This window comes from Bombyx mandarina, chromosome 20, assembly GCF_030267445.1.
Source record: "Bombyx mandarina strain Sakado chromosome 20, ASM3026744v2".
NCBI lineage: Eukaryota > Metazoa > Arthropoda > Insecta > Lepidoptera > Bombycidae > Bombyx > Bombyx mandarina.
Genome location: NC_143226.1, coordinates 5,489,059 through 5,503,085, shown reverse-complemented (window position 1 = coordinate 5,503,085; position 14,027 = coordinate 5,489,059). Strand labels below are relative to the sequence as shown.

Below are 14,027 nucleotides of genomic sequence, written 5' to 3'. Positions count from 1 at the left end.
TAATAGTATATAAGTAAGTATGAACTGGGTGCCGCAAAATATTAAATAATATTATTTTATTTACATAGTTATTTTACAAATACAAAATTATGTTATTTATTTAGAAATATCTGTATTGACTCGTTTATTTTTCTTGCCATTTGCGTGATATTAAATATATATATATATATAAATGTAAAGAAAATACTTTTATCATTTAAACCAGCGGTCGGGGAACCTTGGTAAATAACCCCAAATGGGGTAAAATGAAATTTTGGGGGGTAAAAATGAAACTTTTGTGAGTAAAAAGTATATATTAAAGTGAAAGTTCTTTAGAATCGTTGTGATTTCAAACTCGATGAAACGAAATGAAACGAAACGAAAAAATAAGTCCATAGAGACACAAACAAATATATGTATAGGATTCAGCCGGCGAGTAAATGAGATGGAACACATTATTTGGAAACACAAAGTTCACTTGATTGACCCAGGTATTTTATTGTAGGCATCGTGTGTATTGCATTGATAAATTGAATAAATGATGTTTAAATTAAAATTTTAGTTATAGTTTTCTTTTCAAAATTATCATGGGGGCTATAATATGAAAGATGCTAAAAAGAAGCGATTTCGTTTTTTTTTGTTCTTCGCCATGGGGTAATATCAACTTGCACAAAAATAGTCTGGGGTAATAATTAAAAAAGTTCCCCGACCGCTGATTTAAATCATTTAAAACTGTTAGTTTTAAAAAAAGATTTTTTCTTAGATGGAATCAAATTACCTGTCTATCATTCATTGAAAAGAGAGTTAAGTTTTGGATTGTATAGTATTAATTTAAAATTGAGGGCTTTAATTTTTTTTTTCTTATTATATAACAGAAAACGCAATTAACTCTTTTATTGTTTATTTATTCTGAAGTATTCCATATCACTATATAAATACAATCACCAAACTTTATGAATTAAATTACTTATATTGTAATTAAATATGAAACCAGCCTAATATTTTGTCACCCTCGGTTTCTTCTGAGTAATTAAAATATATTATTAGTAGATATCTAACTTAAGTATTTAAGAAATTGTTCAATAGTTTGTTAATACGCTTAAAGATTCACGCACACGTTTATCGTGTAATTTTTAGGTGAATTTAAAAAAAAAATCAACAGAATTATATTATAGTAACATTCATAAGTTGTAGCTAATCGTTATGTGGTCACTGATCTAATAAGTCTAATAAAGTTTGCCATAAAATACAAATGCTTAACACTAAACATACCATTATTATTATTATTTTTATTTTTATTGCCCTTGTAGTCGGACGAGCATACGGCCCACCTGATGGTGAGTGGGTACCGTCGCCCATGGACTTCAGCAATGCCAGTGGTAGAGCCAAGCCGCTGCCTACCGCTTAATACTCTCCACAAGCCTCGTTTGAAGAAGGACATGTCATAGCGCTCGGGAAACACCGGGTCAAATGACCCATTTGGAACTTTTGCATTGCTTTATTATTATTATTGATTTTTTACATTTGACTTTTTCTTACCAATTAATCTACAGTTATTATACTTTTTTTTTTTGTTTTATTTATTTATTTACTACAAGGAGAACCAACAGCCAACTAACATAGTATAATATAAACAATAATAAAAACACAAAGCCAATTAAAGATTCCCACCAATATAAACAAATTAACACTTAGAGAATTAAATTAAATTAAATTCTTTTGTTTATTTTGAGTAATACTTGTCGTATACCATTATCTACCCGCTATGGTAGAAATAGGTGGTAGGACCTCTTGAGAGTCCGCACGGGTAGGTACCACCGCACCGCCCTGCCTATTTCTGCCGTGAAGAAGTAATGCGTTTCGGTTTGAAGGGTGGGGCAGCCGTTGTAACTATACTTGAGACCTTACAACTTATATCTCAAGGTGGGTAGTGCGTTTACGTTGTAGTGTTGTCTATGGGCTCCAGTAACCACTTAAAACCAGGTAGGCTGTAAGCTCGTCCACCCATCTAAGCAATAAATAAAAACCATGGTAGAAATCGGCATCAGTAAGCGTTGGTATCATCATCATCAACAGCCCACAGTCGTCCACTGCTGGACATAGGCCTCTCCCAATCCATACCACAGCCCGGTCTGCGGCTCTCCTCATCCACTTCTTGCGTTGGTATGATTAGTGTTAATTAATATTGTGAAGTCGCACCGCGTGGCTGGCATCCGGGATTGCTTTAAGTACGATAGTATTTCGCTGTTTTGTGATATTAAATCTGTACATATATTAGCCAAATACATTGTCATGTTGGGATATGTGATGATCGCTGGGAATGTGACGGTCTAAAGGGAAAATTTAAGCTATTATTAATGATCACATCTGACTTGTGCTTTTGTAGCGTTGTAATATGAAAATCGAATTACGTTACAAAAATTGTTCAGACACACGGGTTTAATATACGCGATTTTTTCAGAAAAATTGTCGTAAGCCGCGCTGATAAAAGCGTTTGGCTCGCATTTGTGAATCTTTCGTTTCGTATTTACTTATTCGGCAATGAAAAAAATAATATTATTATAGTAAAATCTGATGTTTCAATGTTGCAACTTACCGCGCTGTACTACCTCGGTTATACCAGAAAAGTTGTCACATTCCCAAGGGAGTTCCTAGTTGTAAGATTTACCTGTTGAGAAACTCGCCTTCAAATGAATTAAATGAATGAATTAATTTTTTACTTTTATTTTCGCCTACAAGTCCTTAGCGCGGTAAATTTCGGAAAATGAAAAATGTTCACGATTGACTTCCACGGTGAAGGAATAACATCGTGTAATAAAAATCAAACCTGCAAAATTTTAATTTGCCTAACTGATGGTGGTAGGACCTGTTACACGGCCTTTCTCAAACTTCTTTTTAAAAAAAAAACACAAAAACTTTTCACGACTAAACTGTCTTTATTAGACTTCACAATTTTACAACACTATTGTTGACTTCTCAAAGTTATGTATGCTCGCGACGGCTTCCAGATTCTAACTGGTTTTCAATACAATTTGATTTTACAAGAAAGCTAAAAATGATGACTCTAATGGAAAACACAGTGAGCTTGTAAACGAGCTGATTAGGGCAAAGCTGCTTTGTAGAGTAGTGTGTAACAGACCTCTTGAGAGTCCGCACGGGTAGGTACCACCGCGCTGCCTGTTTCTGCCATGAAGCAGTAATGCGTTTCGGTTTGAAGGGTGGGGCAGCCTTTTGAGAACTTATAACTTATATCTCAAGGTGGGTGGCGCATTTATGTTGTAAATGTCTATGGGCTCCAGTAACCACTTAACACCACGTGGGCTGTAAGCTCGTCCACCCATCTAAGCAATAAAAAAAAGCAGAATTTACTGGATTTAAACATAAGAACGGGTGTTCTGATTGATTGATCGAATTGCGGCTCTAGGGATTGCTCGAAGACCTATTAAATATAGTAGAATAAACAGTGATGTCTTCGCAGTTTTTATTTAGTATTTAATTTGTTTAAAATCGCATATCCAAGGTACAAAGGTACCTAAATGTACACGCGCATTCCTCAGATATCGAATTCTGTAATTTACTAAAGAAATTGATGGAAAAAACGAACTGGATAAGAGCCATTATTGCTTGAACATAGGATTCACACACAAGAGAATCACTTAAAAATTACTTCTCAAAACGTCACATAACAAACCCAAAAAAATTGCCAACAACATTGGAATTGCTTGATATCAAAATTTCAGTTACGCATATCAGCCCGTACATAACTTCTGTAACGCATGTAACTATATACTTGAGATCTTAGAACTTATATCTTAAGGTGGGTGGCGCATTTGCGTTGTAGATGTCTATGGGCTCCAGTAACCACTTAACACCAGGTGGGCTGCGAGCTCGTTCACCCATCTAAACAATAAAAAAAATAACAATAATCGAATCAACGGACATATAGCATCAGAAAAATGAAACAAAACAAAAATATAAATTCAATACTTTTTATTTACATGAATGACAACAAAATTCATGCGATTACAGGGGACGGAAGAAAATTTATAAAAAACATTTCTTTAAATACTACACGTCATTTATGTTAGTCGTTTTTGGTTTCCATTTTGGTACAGAGTTCAAATTTCATTACAGTCCACTGCACATCAATTTTATCTCGCAACAAAAAGAGCATTATTTGGTACGTAATTACATTTGCTATTATTGGATTAATCAGTAGTCTTACATCTTTATTCAAACTCTCAAACATTTAAATATTTTTAATAATATTGTTTTTTTTTTTTAATTCACATATTACTTTACTGAACCATCGCTTGGACAAAATGAGATAAAAATAAAATCTATTCGAATACGTAGTCATTATATTGCTCAAATCACACTTCTAATCATTATACTTTAACAAAAAGAGTCTATATTATATGCAAGAGCTATACAAATTATTCAAATATTACACTTTACCATGTTACTGGAAGGGACAACTATGCGAAAACATTAAGAGCTCATGTCTATTAGACATAGACATAGACAAATGGACTGTTATTTATTGTATTGAATAAATAACAGAACAAATAATAAACGATTTGTGAAAAATTTAAACAAAAGCATAAAACGACAAAAATATTTAAATCCATTTAACTCTTAAACCCTATAATATCTTTTCTTTTTTTTTTACAAACTACACGCATTCCGATCGCTGTGAAATATATACTGGACGCCATTTTATCTAACCATTTTAGTAGGCAGCGGCTTGGCACCTGCCCCTGGCATTGCTGAAGTCCATGGGCGACGGTACCCACTCACCATCAGGTGGGCCGTATGATCATCTGCCTACAAAGGCAATAAATAAAAAATCAGGACTAGTATTAAATTGTTTTTTTTCTGCTGACAGTACATTTCTACCGAAGGACTGTTGGGAGACGCCCTTAATAACCTCTAAGGATGAGCAACACGCGGCCCGCCAAGCATTTCTAAAATCGAATTTATCTTATCGACTTTCTCATTTCTGTTCTTTTCTTGTTTGTTTTAATCTTACATTAAAATTTGAAATCTTCACAAATTTTATAAGTTTTATATTTTTTTATGAATAACTAGCGACCCGCCCTCGCTTCGCTTCGGAAACATTAAAACACACATGAAATAAAAAAAAAAAAAAAAAAAAGTAGCCTATGTTCATCAGGGACAATGTCGGCTTCTAATGGAAAAAGAATTTTTCAAATCGGTCCAGTAGTTTCGGAGCCTATTCGAAACAAACAAACAAACAAATCTTTCCTCTTTATAATATTAGTATAGATTTCGTAAATTATTAATAAGAGTTAATATACGTGCGGACTGCCAAAAAAATTGGCCCATTAATGAAAAAGGTTGCTCACCCCTGCCCTAAGTAACGTTGCCGTTGTAACTATACTGAGATATTAGAAATCATATCTCAAGGTGGGTGGCGGTATTTACGTTCTAGATGTCTATGAGCTCCGGTAACCAGTTAACATCAGGTGGGCCGTGAGCTCGTCCACCCGTCTAAGCAATAAAAAAGTAAGTTTTATTAAAGTTTAATATTAATGAAATATATTATAATGCTATTTTAAATGTAGCTCAGTATGCTTAGTGCGAGTTTTTAACGGTTTTGTTTTACGTTTGCCGCTAGGGGCGCTGTTCCAACTCCATACAAATTTGAGTTAACTTTTACGATATCGAGAACTTAAATAATTGTAAATAGACATGCTTTAACAATAACCGACTTCAAATAGAAATAAAAAGATTTTCCAAAACAAATTAATATACACTAAAAACAATAATCACCGAAATCGGTTGGCGTGATATTGAGTTATTCATCTATTTGTCGCGCACGTACTTAATGCAAACTTAAGACTTATGTGGTTTTCTCACGAATACCATTATCAGAACTGGACTAAATTGAAATGGGATCACACCGGAAGCGTCTGCTTTCTAATAAAAAAAAAAGAATCATCAAAATCGATTCACCCAGTCAATAGTTGTGGTAACAAAAAAAAACATAGTCGAATTGAGAACCTCCTCCCTTTTTGAAGTCGGTTAAAAAACTCGCACTAAGCAGCACGCAGCATCGGTTATCAATTATATCAAATTTTCTATCAGTCCAGTATACATCCCGCAGCGAGTACCCTGTCCCATCATTTCCCTAACTCCTAACGACTAAGTATAACAAGTCACAGTACAACATATTATGTCCCTACATTAATATATAACTATCACAATTAATTCAACATTTGAGCATGCGATTGCAAAAGGAATTTAAAAAAAAATTATATCTTGTGATGTCAACAGTACATGTTATTATCGAGGATGAAAAGCTAATTGGTTTGAGCGACATTTATATTTGTAACTAGATGACCCGGCAGACTTCGTAGTGCCTCAATCGATAAATAAAACACCTAAACAGTTTGTATAAAATAAACTTAAAACAAACAAAAGGAATCCGTCCGACGGAGGACACGTCAAAGGGAAAACAAATCTGTTATTTTTATTTAATTCCGAGCATTTTCATATTTATCCTTACCTTTTAAACCTTCTCTGGACTTCCACAAATAATTCAAGACCAAAATTAGCCAAATCGGTCCAGCCGTTCTCGAGTTATAGCGAGACTAACGAACAGCAATTCATTTTTATATATATATAGATTAAAGGTACGTTTTATTTGTTATTCACATCAACAGTTCGATATTTTTAATTGAGCTTCAATCAAGTTTACTCCATTCAAATAGCTGAAGAAGTTTTTTTGTTGTGACATTTTTCCAAATTTTAAACTTTAAAGCTCTCAACTCTCCTGTAAAAGTTGCAAAAATGCCGCTTAAACCAAATAGCTTTTCACGCGTCGATTTAATTTAAAAAAAAATCATCTTAATAATTATTATACATTTATTATACTATTTTCAGAGGATAGCTTATTAAACATTAAAACCTTAATTTGGCATTACTTCATTAATTAATTTATTTGATTAACATTTAAAAAAAAAATCTCAAGCTCTGAAAGTTGTGTGTGTATGTAAAAACTTGTTATTTTTTATTTATTTATATTTTCATTGGCCTCTATTTATTGATGCCACGATCCGCTGACATAACTAACACTATATCTACACACTATATTTAAAATTTTATTATTTTCAATCAACATTTTCTTCTCTAGCCCGGTTTCCTATGTCACAGACTAATTATTGTAACAATAGCCTCATTTTAATGAGATTAGTAGTATGTCTACAATCTTTCATCACTTCTACGTTGCCTGTCAATTCTAGCTATTTAATATCTATACCGATTTTGCTACTTATGACAATGAAAACTAAGATTATTTTTAAATAACAGATCGACCATATCTTCTGTCATATTATTATTATGTTGTGTGACAGCCACTTATGCAGGGTGTAGCGTAATCTATTTGTTACATATCGACGCTTGAAAGGCAAACGTGACTAAGCGACAATACGTGAACTTTACAGTAGACTAATTTAAAGTTGAAATACCTGAAAACAAAATTTATTTTAACGAATCTAGCTGTAGTAGAATCTAGCTAGTAGCTGTAGGATTGAAATGATTTTAATAGATCTAGAAATATATTTTTTTTTGCGCATCGAATATGGTTATTGCCTATCATTTATGTACAGAGCAGTTATTGTCGCTTAGTCACTTTTGCCTTTCAAGCGTCGATATATTATTATAGTCATATCTACTATAGTTCTACTAGATTATTATCTAAGTTATCTAGACTACAATTTTCTGTTTTTATAATACTGAAATTTAACTAAATCCTAGCGACATCTATACAGAAAAACGTTTACAAAAATTTGTTTGAAAAAAAAAAAACACCCATTTTCATTTTTCACTAAACTATTATAATATTATCTTGGTACACGAGAAAATAAATAAAATTTAACAACGGACTGAAATATAAACATTCTAAATAAGAATTAGTCATTTTGAGCCAGTTTTTTTATAATATTTTTTCAATCTTATTCCTACGTTCATATCAATATATTTATAAATAATTTCCAATATACATTTAAGTTCATCGTTCTCTTAAAATTCTATACGTAACATTTGATTACAATTTATTTTTTTCCCAATAAATAACCATAAGCATTTTTTTTCATTTATTACGTGAGCCCGACATCACTACATAGTATAAAACAAAGTCGCTTTCTCTGTCCCTATATCTGTCTGTCCCTATGTATGCTTAAATCTTTAAAACTACGCAACGGATTTTGATGCGGTTTTTTTAATAGATAAGAGTAATTGAAGAGGAGGGTTTATATGTATAATAACATCCATTAAATAGTGGAGAAATCAATAATAAATTAGTTTCAGAAGCGAAGCGAGGGCGGGTCGCTAGTCTTATATATGTTCGTTATAGTCTCGGATAAAAACCACAAGTTAATAGCACGAACGAGTTCCACGGGGAACGAACAACATTGTGCGAATAATAATGAAGCACGCAAACTTTATGAACTTGGTGTAATCTTATCTCAAGCACCGGTCACCGTTCTCGTCGAACCCGTCGCTTGCGACGAAGGGCTCGACGAGTAAATTAACCCATAGACACAGCCCACTGAGTTTCTCGTCGGATCTTCTCAGTGGGTCGCGTTTCCGACCCGGTGGTAGATTCTGCGAAGCACTGCTCTTGCTAGGGCCAGTTCATAAAAATGAGCGAGATGCAATATACTACCAAACTTCGCTTTCCATTGCTGAATGTGACAATTAAAAAAAATTACTGACATTCTCAAATTTAGAGTGATGTTAATATTTAGTCGGCTCTTGTACTAATTTTATTATAATAGTTCAAAAAAATCTGCTAACATTTGGCACTTTACAATACTTAAGGGAATGTACATGAAATTCGAAAAAAATATTTGGCCACTATGTTCCATCAAATTATGTACATTTTTTTATTACGAATAATTGTTATAAAAATATTATGTAGACATATATTTTTTTGTTTATAATGAAAACAAAAACAAAACACAAGATAAGTCTCGTCATATTATTAATAAAATAAAACTTTTAATTTAACTACATATTTACTAAAACATTTCAGAATTATATTTAAGTTTTTTTCTTCTATATGTACAAAAATGTAATGAAAACAAAAATAAAATTAATATATGTATAACTGGGAAGATCGGGTACTTTTTGGTTAATTCACACTGGCACACTTGTTTTATTTTAAATGAAGAAAATATAAATGGCAGCTATAAAAATTGACATGACGATGTTACGAATAGTACATAGTATTTTTATAAAGAAGAATATAATATAAAGAATAAAAGATCTTGTTGTTAAACTAAATATCCACTAAATTTCGCCATACCATCCCACATATACAGTCGTGGTCAACTAATTAGGGACAATCTCTAGTTAAGCCAAATTGTGAATATTTTTTTTATTTTCCAACGAGTCTTAGCAATATTCCATATCTTTTACATGTAAGTGTAATTAGTCATTTATGTGCGCGATTATACAAAACAATAACAACTTCTTAAACATTAAACCTCTTTACAGTATAGCTGATACAATATCATAGTGCTATTGGTTCAAAGAATACTGGCTGGCCATTTATTTAGGGACACTGAGGTATTGCGTTCTAATTTCAGAATTGGAATTTTAATACTTTTTTGTTTCTTTTCTTATTGTTTAGTGGTCGTTTTAGCGGCAATCCAGATTTTTAATTTTAAGTTTTGAGAATTATTTTAAAGAAAAATGGGCAAAAATAAAAGTTGCGATCCAACACTACGAAAAATTTATCATGAAGTTTGTCGAACGTGGTTGGTCATACCGAAGAATAGCACAACATTTAAATTGTTCAAAATCTATGGTATGCAATGCAGTGCAACATTTCAAGCGCTATAACACAGCTTTAAATGTGTCCAGAATAAAAAGATCGAGAAAAACGACTCCGCAAGAAGATATTGAAGGCAATATTGAAAGAAACTATGCTTCCCTATGCTGAGGAGCATCTCCCTATTATATGAACGTTTCAGCAGGATAACGACCCGAAACATACCGCCCATTCAGTCAAGTCGTTTCTTACCAGTCAGTTTGTATCGGTGCTAGATTGGCCAGCAAATAGCCCGGACCTTAACCCAATTGAGCACCTTTGGCATGAAATCAAGAAAAAAGTTGCCACTTATCGTAATACAAATTTGGATGAACTTCATGAAGCTTTTTGTGAGGCATGGGCAAACATTCCTGTCGAAGCATGTCAGAAACTGATAATGTCTATGCCACATCGGTGTCAAGTGGTAATTAGTAACAAAGGTTTTGCTACTGGGTACTGATTTTAAACGTAATAAAATGGAGCTGTTAAAGATGTTATAACACTGAAGATTATAAGTTTTGTGTAACTGTATTTTTCATTATACTTTACTGTCCTTAATTAAATGTCCACTAGAGAATTGTACCTTAATATTTAATACATGTTTAATCTTTGATATTAAATACTTTTTCTATTTATTAAATCTTTTATTTACAGCCATTTATAGCATAATAATTGGACCACATTATGCAAATAATAAGTGCTGAAAAATCAATAGGGTTTTATATTTAAATGTACATAACCGGTTATAGCCCTTGAATACTATCTAGTTATACTATATACTATCGTTACTATAGTTATACTATCTTGAATGTCCCTAATTAGTTGACCACGACTGTATATACAGTACGTGTTAGAAATACAAGTAACCCTCCAAGGGTATAACACGAAACCGTGTTATATGAGACTAAAGGCCAGTCCGATTAGTAGAGTAATTTTTGTTGCTGTCCATGTGTTTTTTATCGAATTTTGACAGATCGAGGCCATTGACGCGCACATTCTTATTTGAAACGCATTGTGTGGTCTTTTTATATCTAATAAACATAAAAAATAAGTAATATATTTTCGGTTATTCTCATTTAATATATGTTCATAGTGCATGATGTAATTTTCTAAATAATTTTAAACTAAAAACGCGTTATCGTGTTGTAGAAGCACCGCGTTATAGGACGGTTTTGGGGAGATATTTTCTTTTCGTGTTATAGTCGAACCGTGTTGTAAAATACCGTGTTATATGAGGGTTATTTGTAGCTTTGACATATTGACATTGCATACACGTAAACCATTAGAATTCAATGTCAACCAAAATTTGTCATTTCTGTAGGATAAAATAAAAAAAAAAATTTTTTGTTTACGCATCCCGTATTAACTAAAGACACGATCGATTTAAAAGTGAATAATATAGAAGAAAAAACAACTTATTAAAACCAAAATATTTTTAAAACTAAAAAAAAAACTTCATACATCTATTCCCATTTCATCGATACTATTAATATTAAAGCTTATAAATACGTGTTTATAATACTTTATTTTTTTAAAGCTATATATATAAATCTATTTTCCAATATTTCACATTTTTTAAACTTCTACTGTATTCTTATAAAACAGAAAATAGCACAAGGTGTTTGTTCACATTCCTTCTTTACAGTTTAAAAAAAACTTTTGAATTGTGAAACTCTATAAAGCTTAAAACTTTCAGTGACAATTAAACTTGTACCGTAAATCAGTCGAATAGTTCCATCAAAGTTTACTTCCAAAGCTTTAGTAAGATCAGTTGCGTCTCGTGAGCCTCAAGCGGCGTCAACGGAATTCTTGAGACATTAAAAAACAAACCTCAAGTTAAAATTGATGAGGGGTGTTTTGGGAGTTTTGGCGGAAAACGCGAAGCAAAATTGTGCGAATTGTTTTATTTTCTTTATTTAGTTTTTCATCGGGTTTAAATGTAATGTTATCAACTGTTTAGCATCTGTGAGAGTGCACAAATCGTCTTCTCGCATTAAAACTGTATAATCTCAAAACTTTCTAATTGTACAAGAGTGTTTTAAAGGTTTAACATGTGACATTTTTAATGTTAATCATCTTTGCAACATTTATTTTTAATTTTGTACCAGTTACATTATCTATCTGTCGTTTAAAGTAAGATAAAATTATGTATTAATTTTGTTAATAGTAGCCAAAACATAGGTAAACTAAAAAAAAAAAAAAAAAACTAATCTACGCTCTTTTGACAGTATTTATTAGAAAAATACTGGTGACACCAAATGATTCCGCATATTAACTGAATTTCGAATATTTTTGCAAAAAGACGAAATGTGGGGAAGTGACACAAAGCCACCGGACGTGGCTTCTCGGGTTCCTCCAAAGTGTCCACTGAAAAAGTTTCAGTAAATAACCGCTATTTTACGGAGATCATTTTCATTTTATCTTATTTCTCCCTGAAAAAGTTTCAATAAATAACCACTATTTTACGGAGATCATTTTCATATCATCTTATTTCTCCTCATATCTTATTTCATTTAATAGAATATGTACATACCTATTTAATTTATGCATGTTTTTATAAATTTAACACTGGCAACAACGGCACCGCAGGAAGCCGTTGCCATATTTAAAAAAAAAGGCGAGCTTGTTCTGTCAAGTGGCACGCTGTTTAGTTCAAGAATCCACCAAGAGATGGCGCTAGTCGTTACTTTCAAATATAGAACGTTATGACGTCATACGCAAACAGTCACAGCTCCTACAGGTTATCTTCGACTATTGGACTTTTCAGTGTGTGACGTCACAATCGTGGGCACGTGCTCACCCGCTCCGTATTCCGCGTATCAAATTAACGAATTTAATGACGTCATGACGATAGTTCCGCTGTTGAAGGTCGAGAGGCATCAGAGTCGAACTATATAATTTTACAATGATTACCTTTCAGCATATCTGTGACGTCACATCGAGGAGCTCCCGCTGGTGACGGTCTACCTCGTGAGGGTCGGCAGGTGTCAGGGCCTGTCCGCCGGCTGCGAGCGGCACACGACGCAGCTCTCCACCGCCGGCGAGTGCCTCTCGACTTGGAACGTGGCTGACTCGACGCCGAAGTCCCGCGCCACGCGCTGGCAGTGTGACAGCACGGCGTCCCGGTCCGCGAGGTCGTCGACCACCACGTGCGCCGATAGTAAAGTGTGGTGCGTGGACAGCGCCCACACGTGGCACGAGTGCACGCCGCGGACCCCGGGCGCAGCGCGCAGAGCCGCCACGCACGCGCCGTACCTGCGCAGGGCGGACAGTGAGGGACCGGCACTAACCATTGCACTAACCATTGTTTTTAAGGATTTTTTATGACCTGGTAACTAACACTTTTAAGTCATGTCTTATTTAATACGCTTTTATTAGCTTCAGACGTATGTATGTTAGTATGTAACGGAATCTATGAACATGATTTTACCCCCTTCAAAACGTCAGATTAACTTGAAATTTGATATACTTATTAAGGACCGATGACAATTCAATATTTAAAATTTCATTATTTAAATTTCATTGAAAAAATTGAAACAAATAAAAAATGAAAAATAAATAATAGTTTAAAAAAACTAGAAAAATACGCTTTTATAGAAAATCCGACTGAAAAATAGAAAATTTATATTAATAAATTTGAATTAAAAATAGTGTAAGAAAATATGATTTTATTTTTAAAAAAAAGCGTGAAGCAACTATTTAAACCTGAAGAAACACTATTTAGTGTTTCTTCAGGTCATCTATTTAGATAAAATAAAACAAATCACAAAACTTCACTCCTCGCGTTCCCGCCAAAAAGTCCGCGCACAGACGCTACCCACCTGAACCCTTTAGGCACTCCCTGCATGAGCATGCCGAGCGCGTCCCGGACCACCCTGGCGGACGTGAGCAGCACCAGGAAGCTGAACACGAACGTGCACACCGGGTCCATGAACTTAGCGGCCGGCTGAGGACAGAGGACAACAACATAATAACAACAATAAAACCATTGCCTTTCACACAGATTTAGATTATTTTTTCTTCTTCTCAGTCGTAATCCTAGCGCAGTGGTCGTGGTTATTTACGAGCGTGTTTTATTGCTTGGATGCGACTTTTGTCAAGCTTCTCCATCTCTCTCTCTCTATTGGTGGCGGCACGTGTACATTAAATTCAATTCAATTTAGATTATTCCTAGTAGATAAAGAAAAGAAAAGAAAAAAGGAGAAGG

General features: G+C 33.7%; 1 protein-coding gene and 1 long non-coding RNA gene across 4 annotated transcripts in view; both read right to left on the bottom strand.

The window, feature by feature from the left end:
• Positions 1 to 2,442: 2,442 nt before the first annotated feature.
• On the bottom strand, positions 2,443 to 3,829 carry LOC149500707 (uncharacterized). The gene is made up of 2 exons (XR_016324835.1): positions 3,119 to 3,829; positions 2,443 to 2,845 (listed from the first exon to the last, which is right to left on the bottom strand). It is a non-coding gene; the product is annotated as an uncharacterized LOC149500707 (long non-coding RNA).
• Positions 3,830 to 3,952: 123 nt separating this feature from the next.
• The window catches only part of LOC114247908 (proton-coupled zinc antiporter SLC30A2), a 28,118-nt gene continuing 18,043 nt past the window's right edge, over positions 3,953 to 14,027 (bottom strand). For 2 of the 3 annotated variants that reach the window (XM_028180992.2, XM_089736015.1), the window contains exons 7-8: positions 13,642 to 13,766; positions 3,953 to 13,075 (exon numbers count right to left, since the gene is read on the bottom strand). In XM_028180992.2, the coding sequence (XP_028036793.2) occupies positions 12,808 to 13,075; positions 13,642 to 13,766 (393 nt within the window). In that variant the 3' untranslated portion in view covers positions 3,953 to 12,807. The remainder of the gene's footprint in view (positions 13,076 to 13,641; positions 13,767 to 14,027) is intronic. The other variant, XR_003624914.2, reaches the window with a different exon arrangement.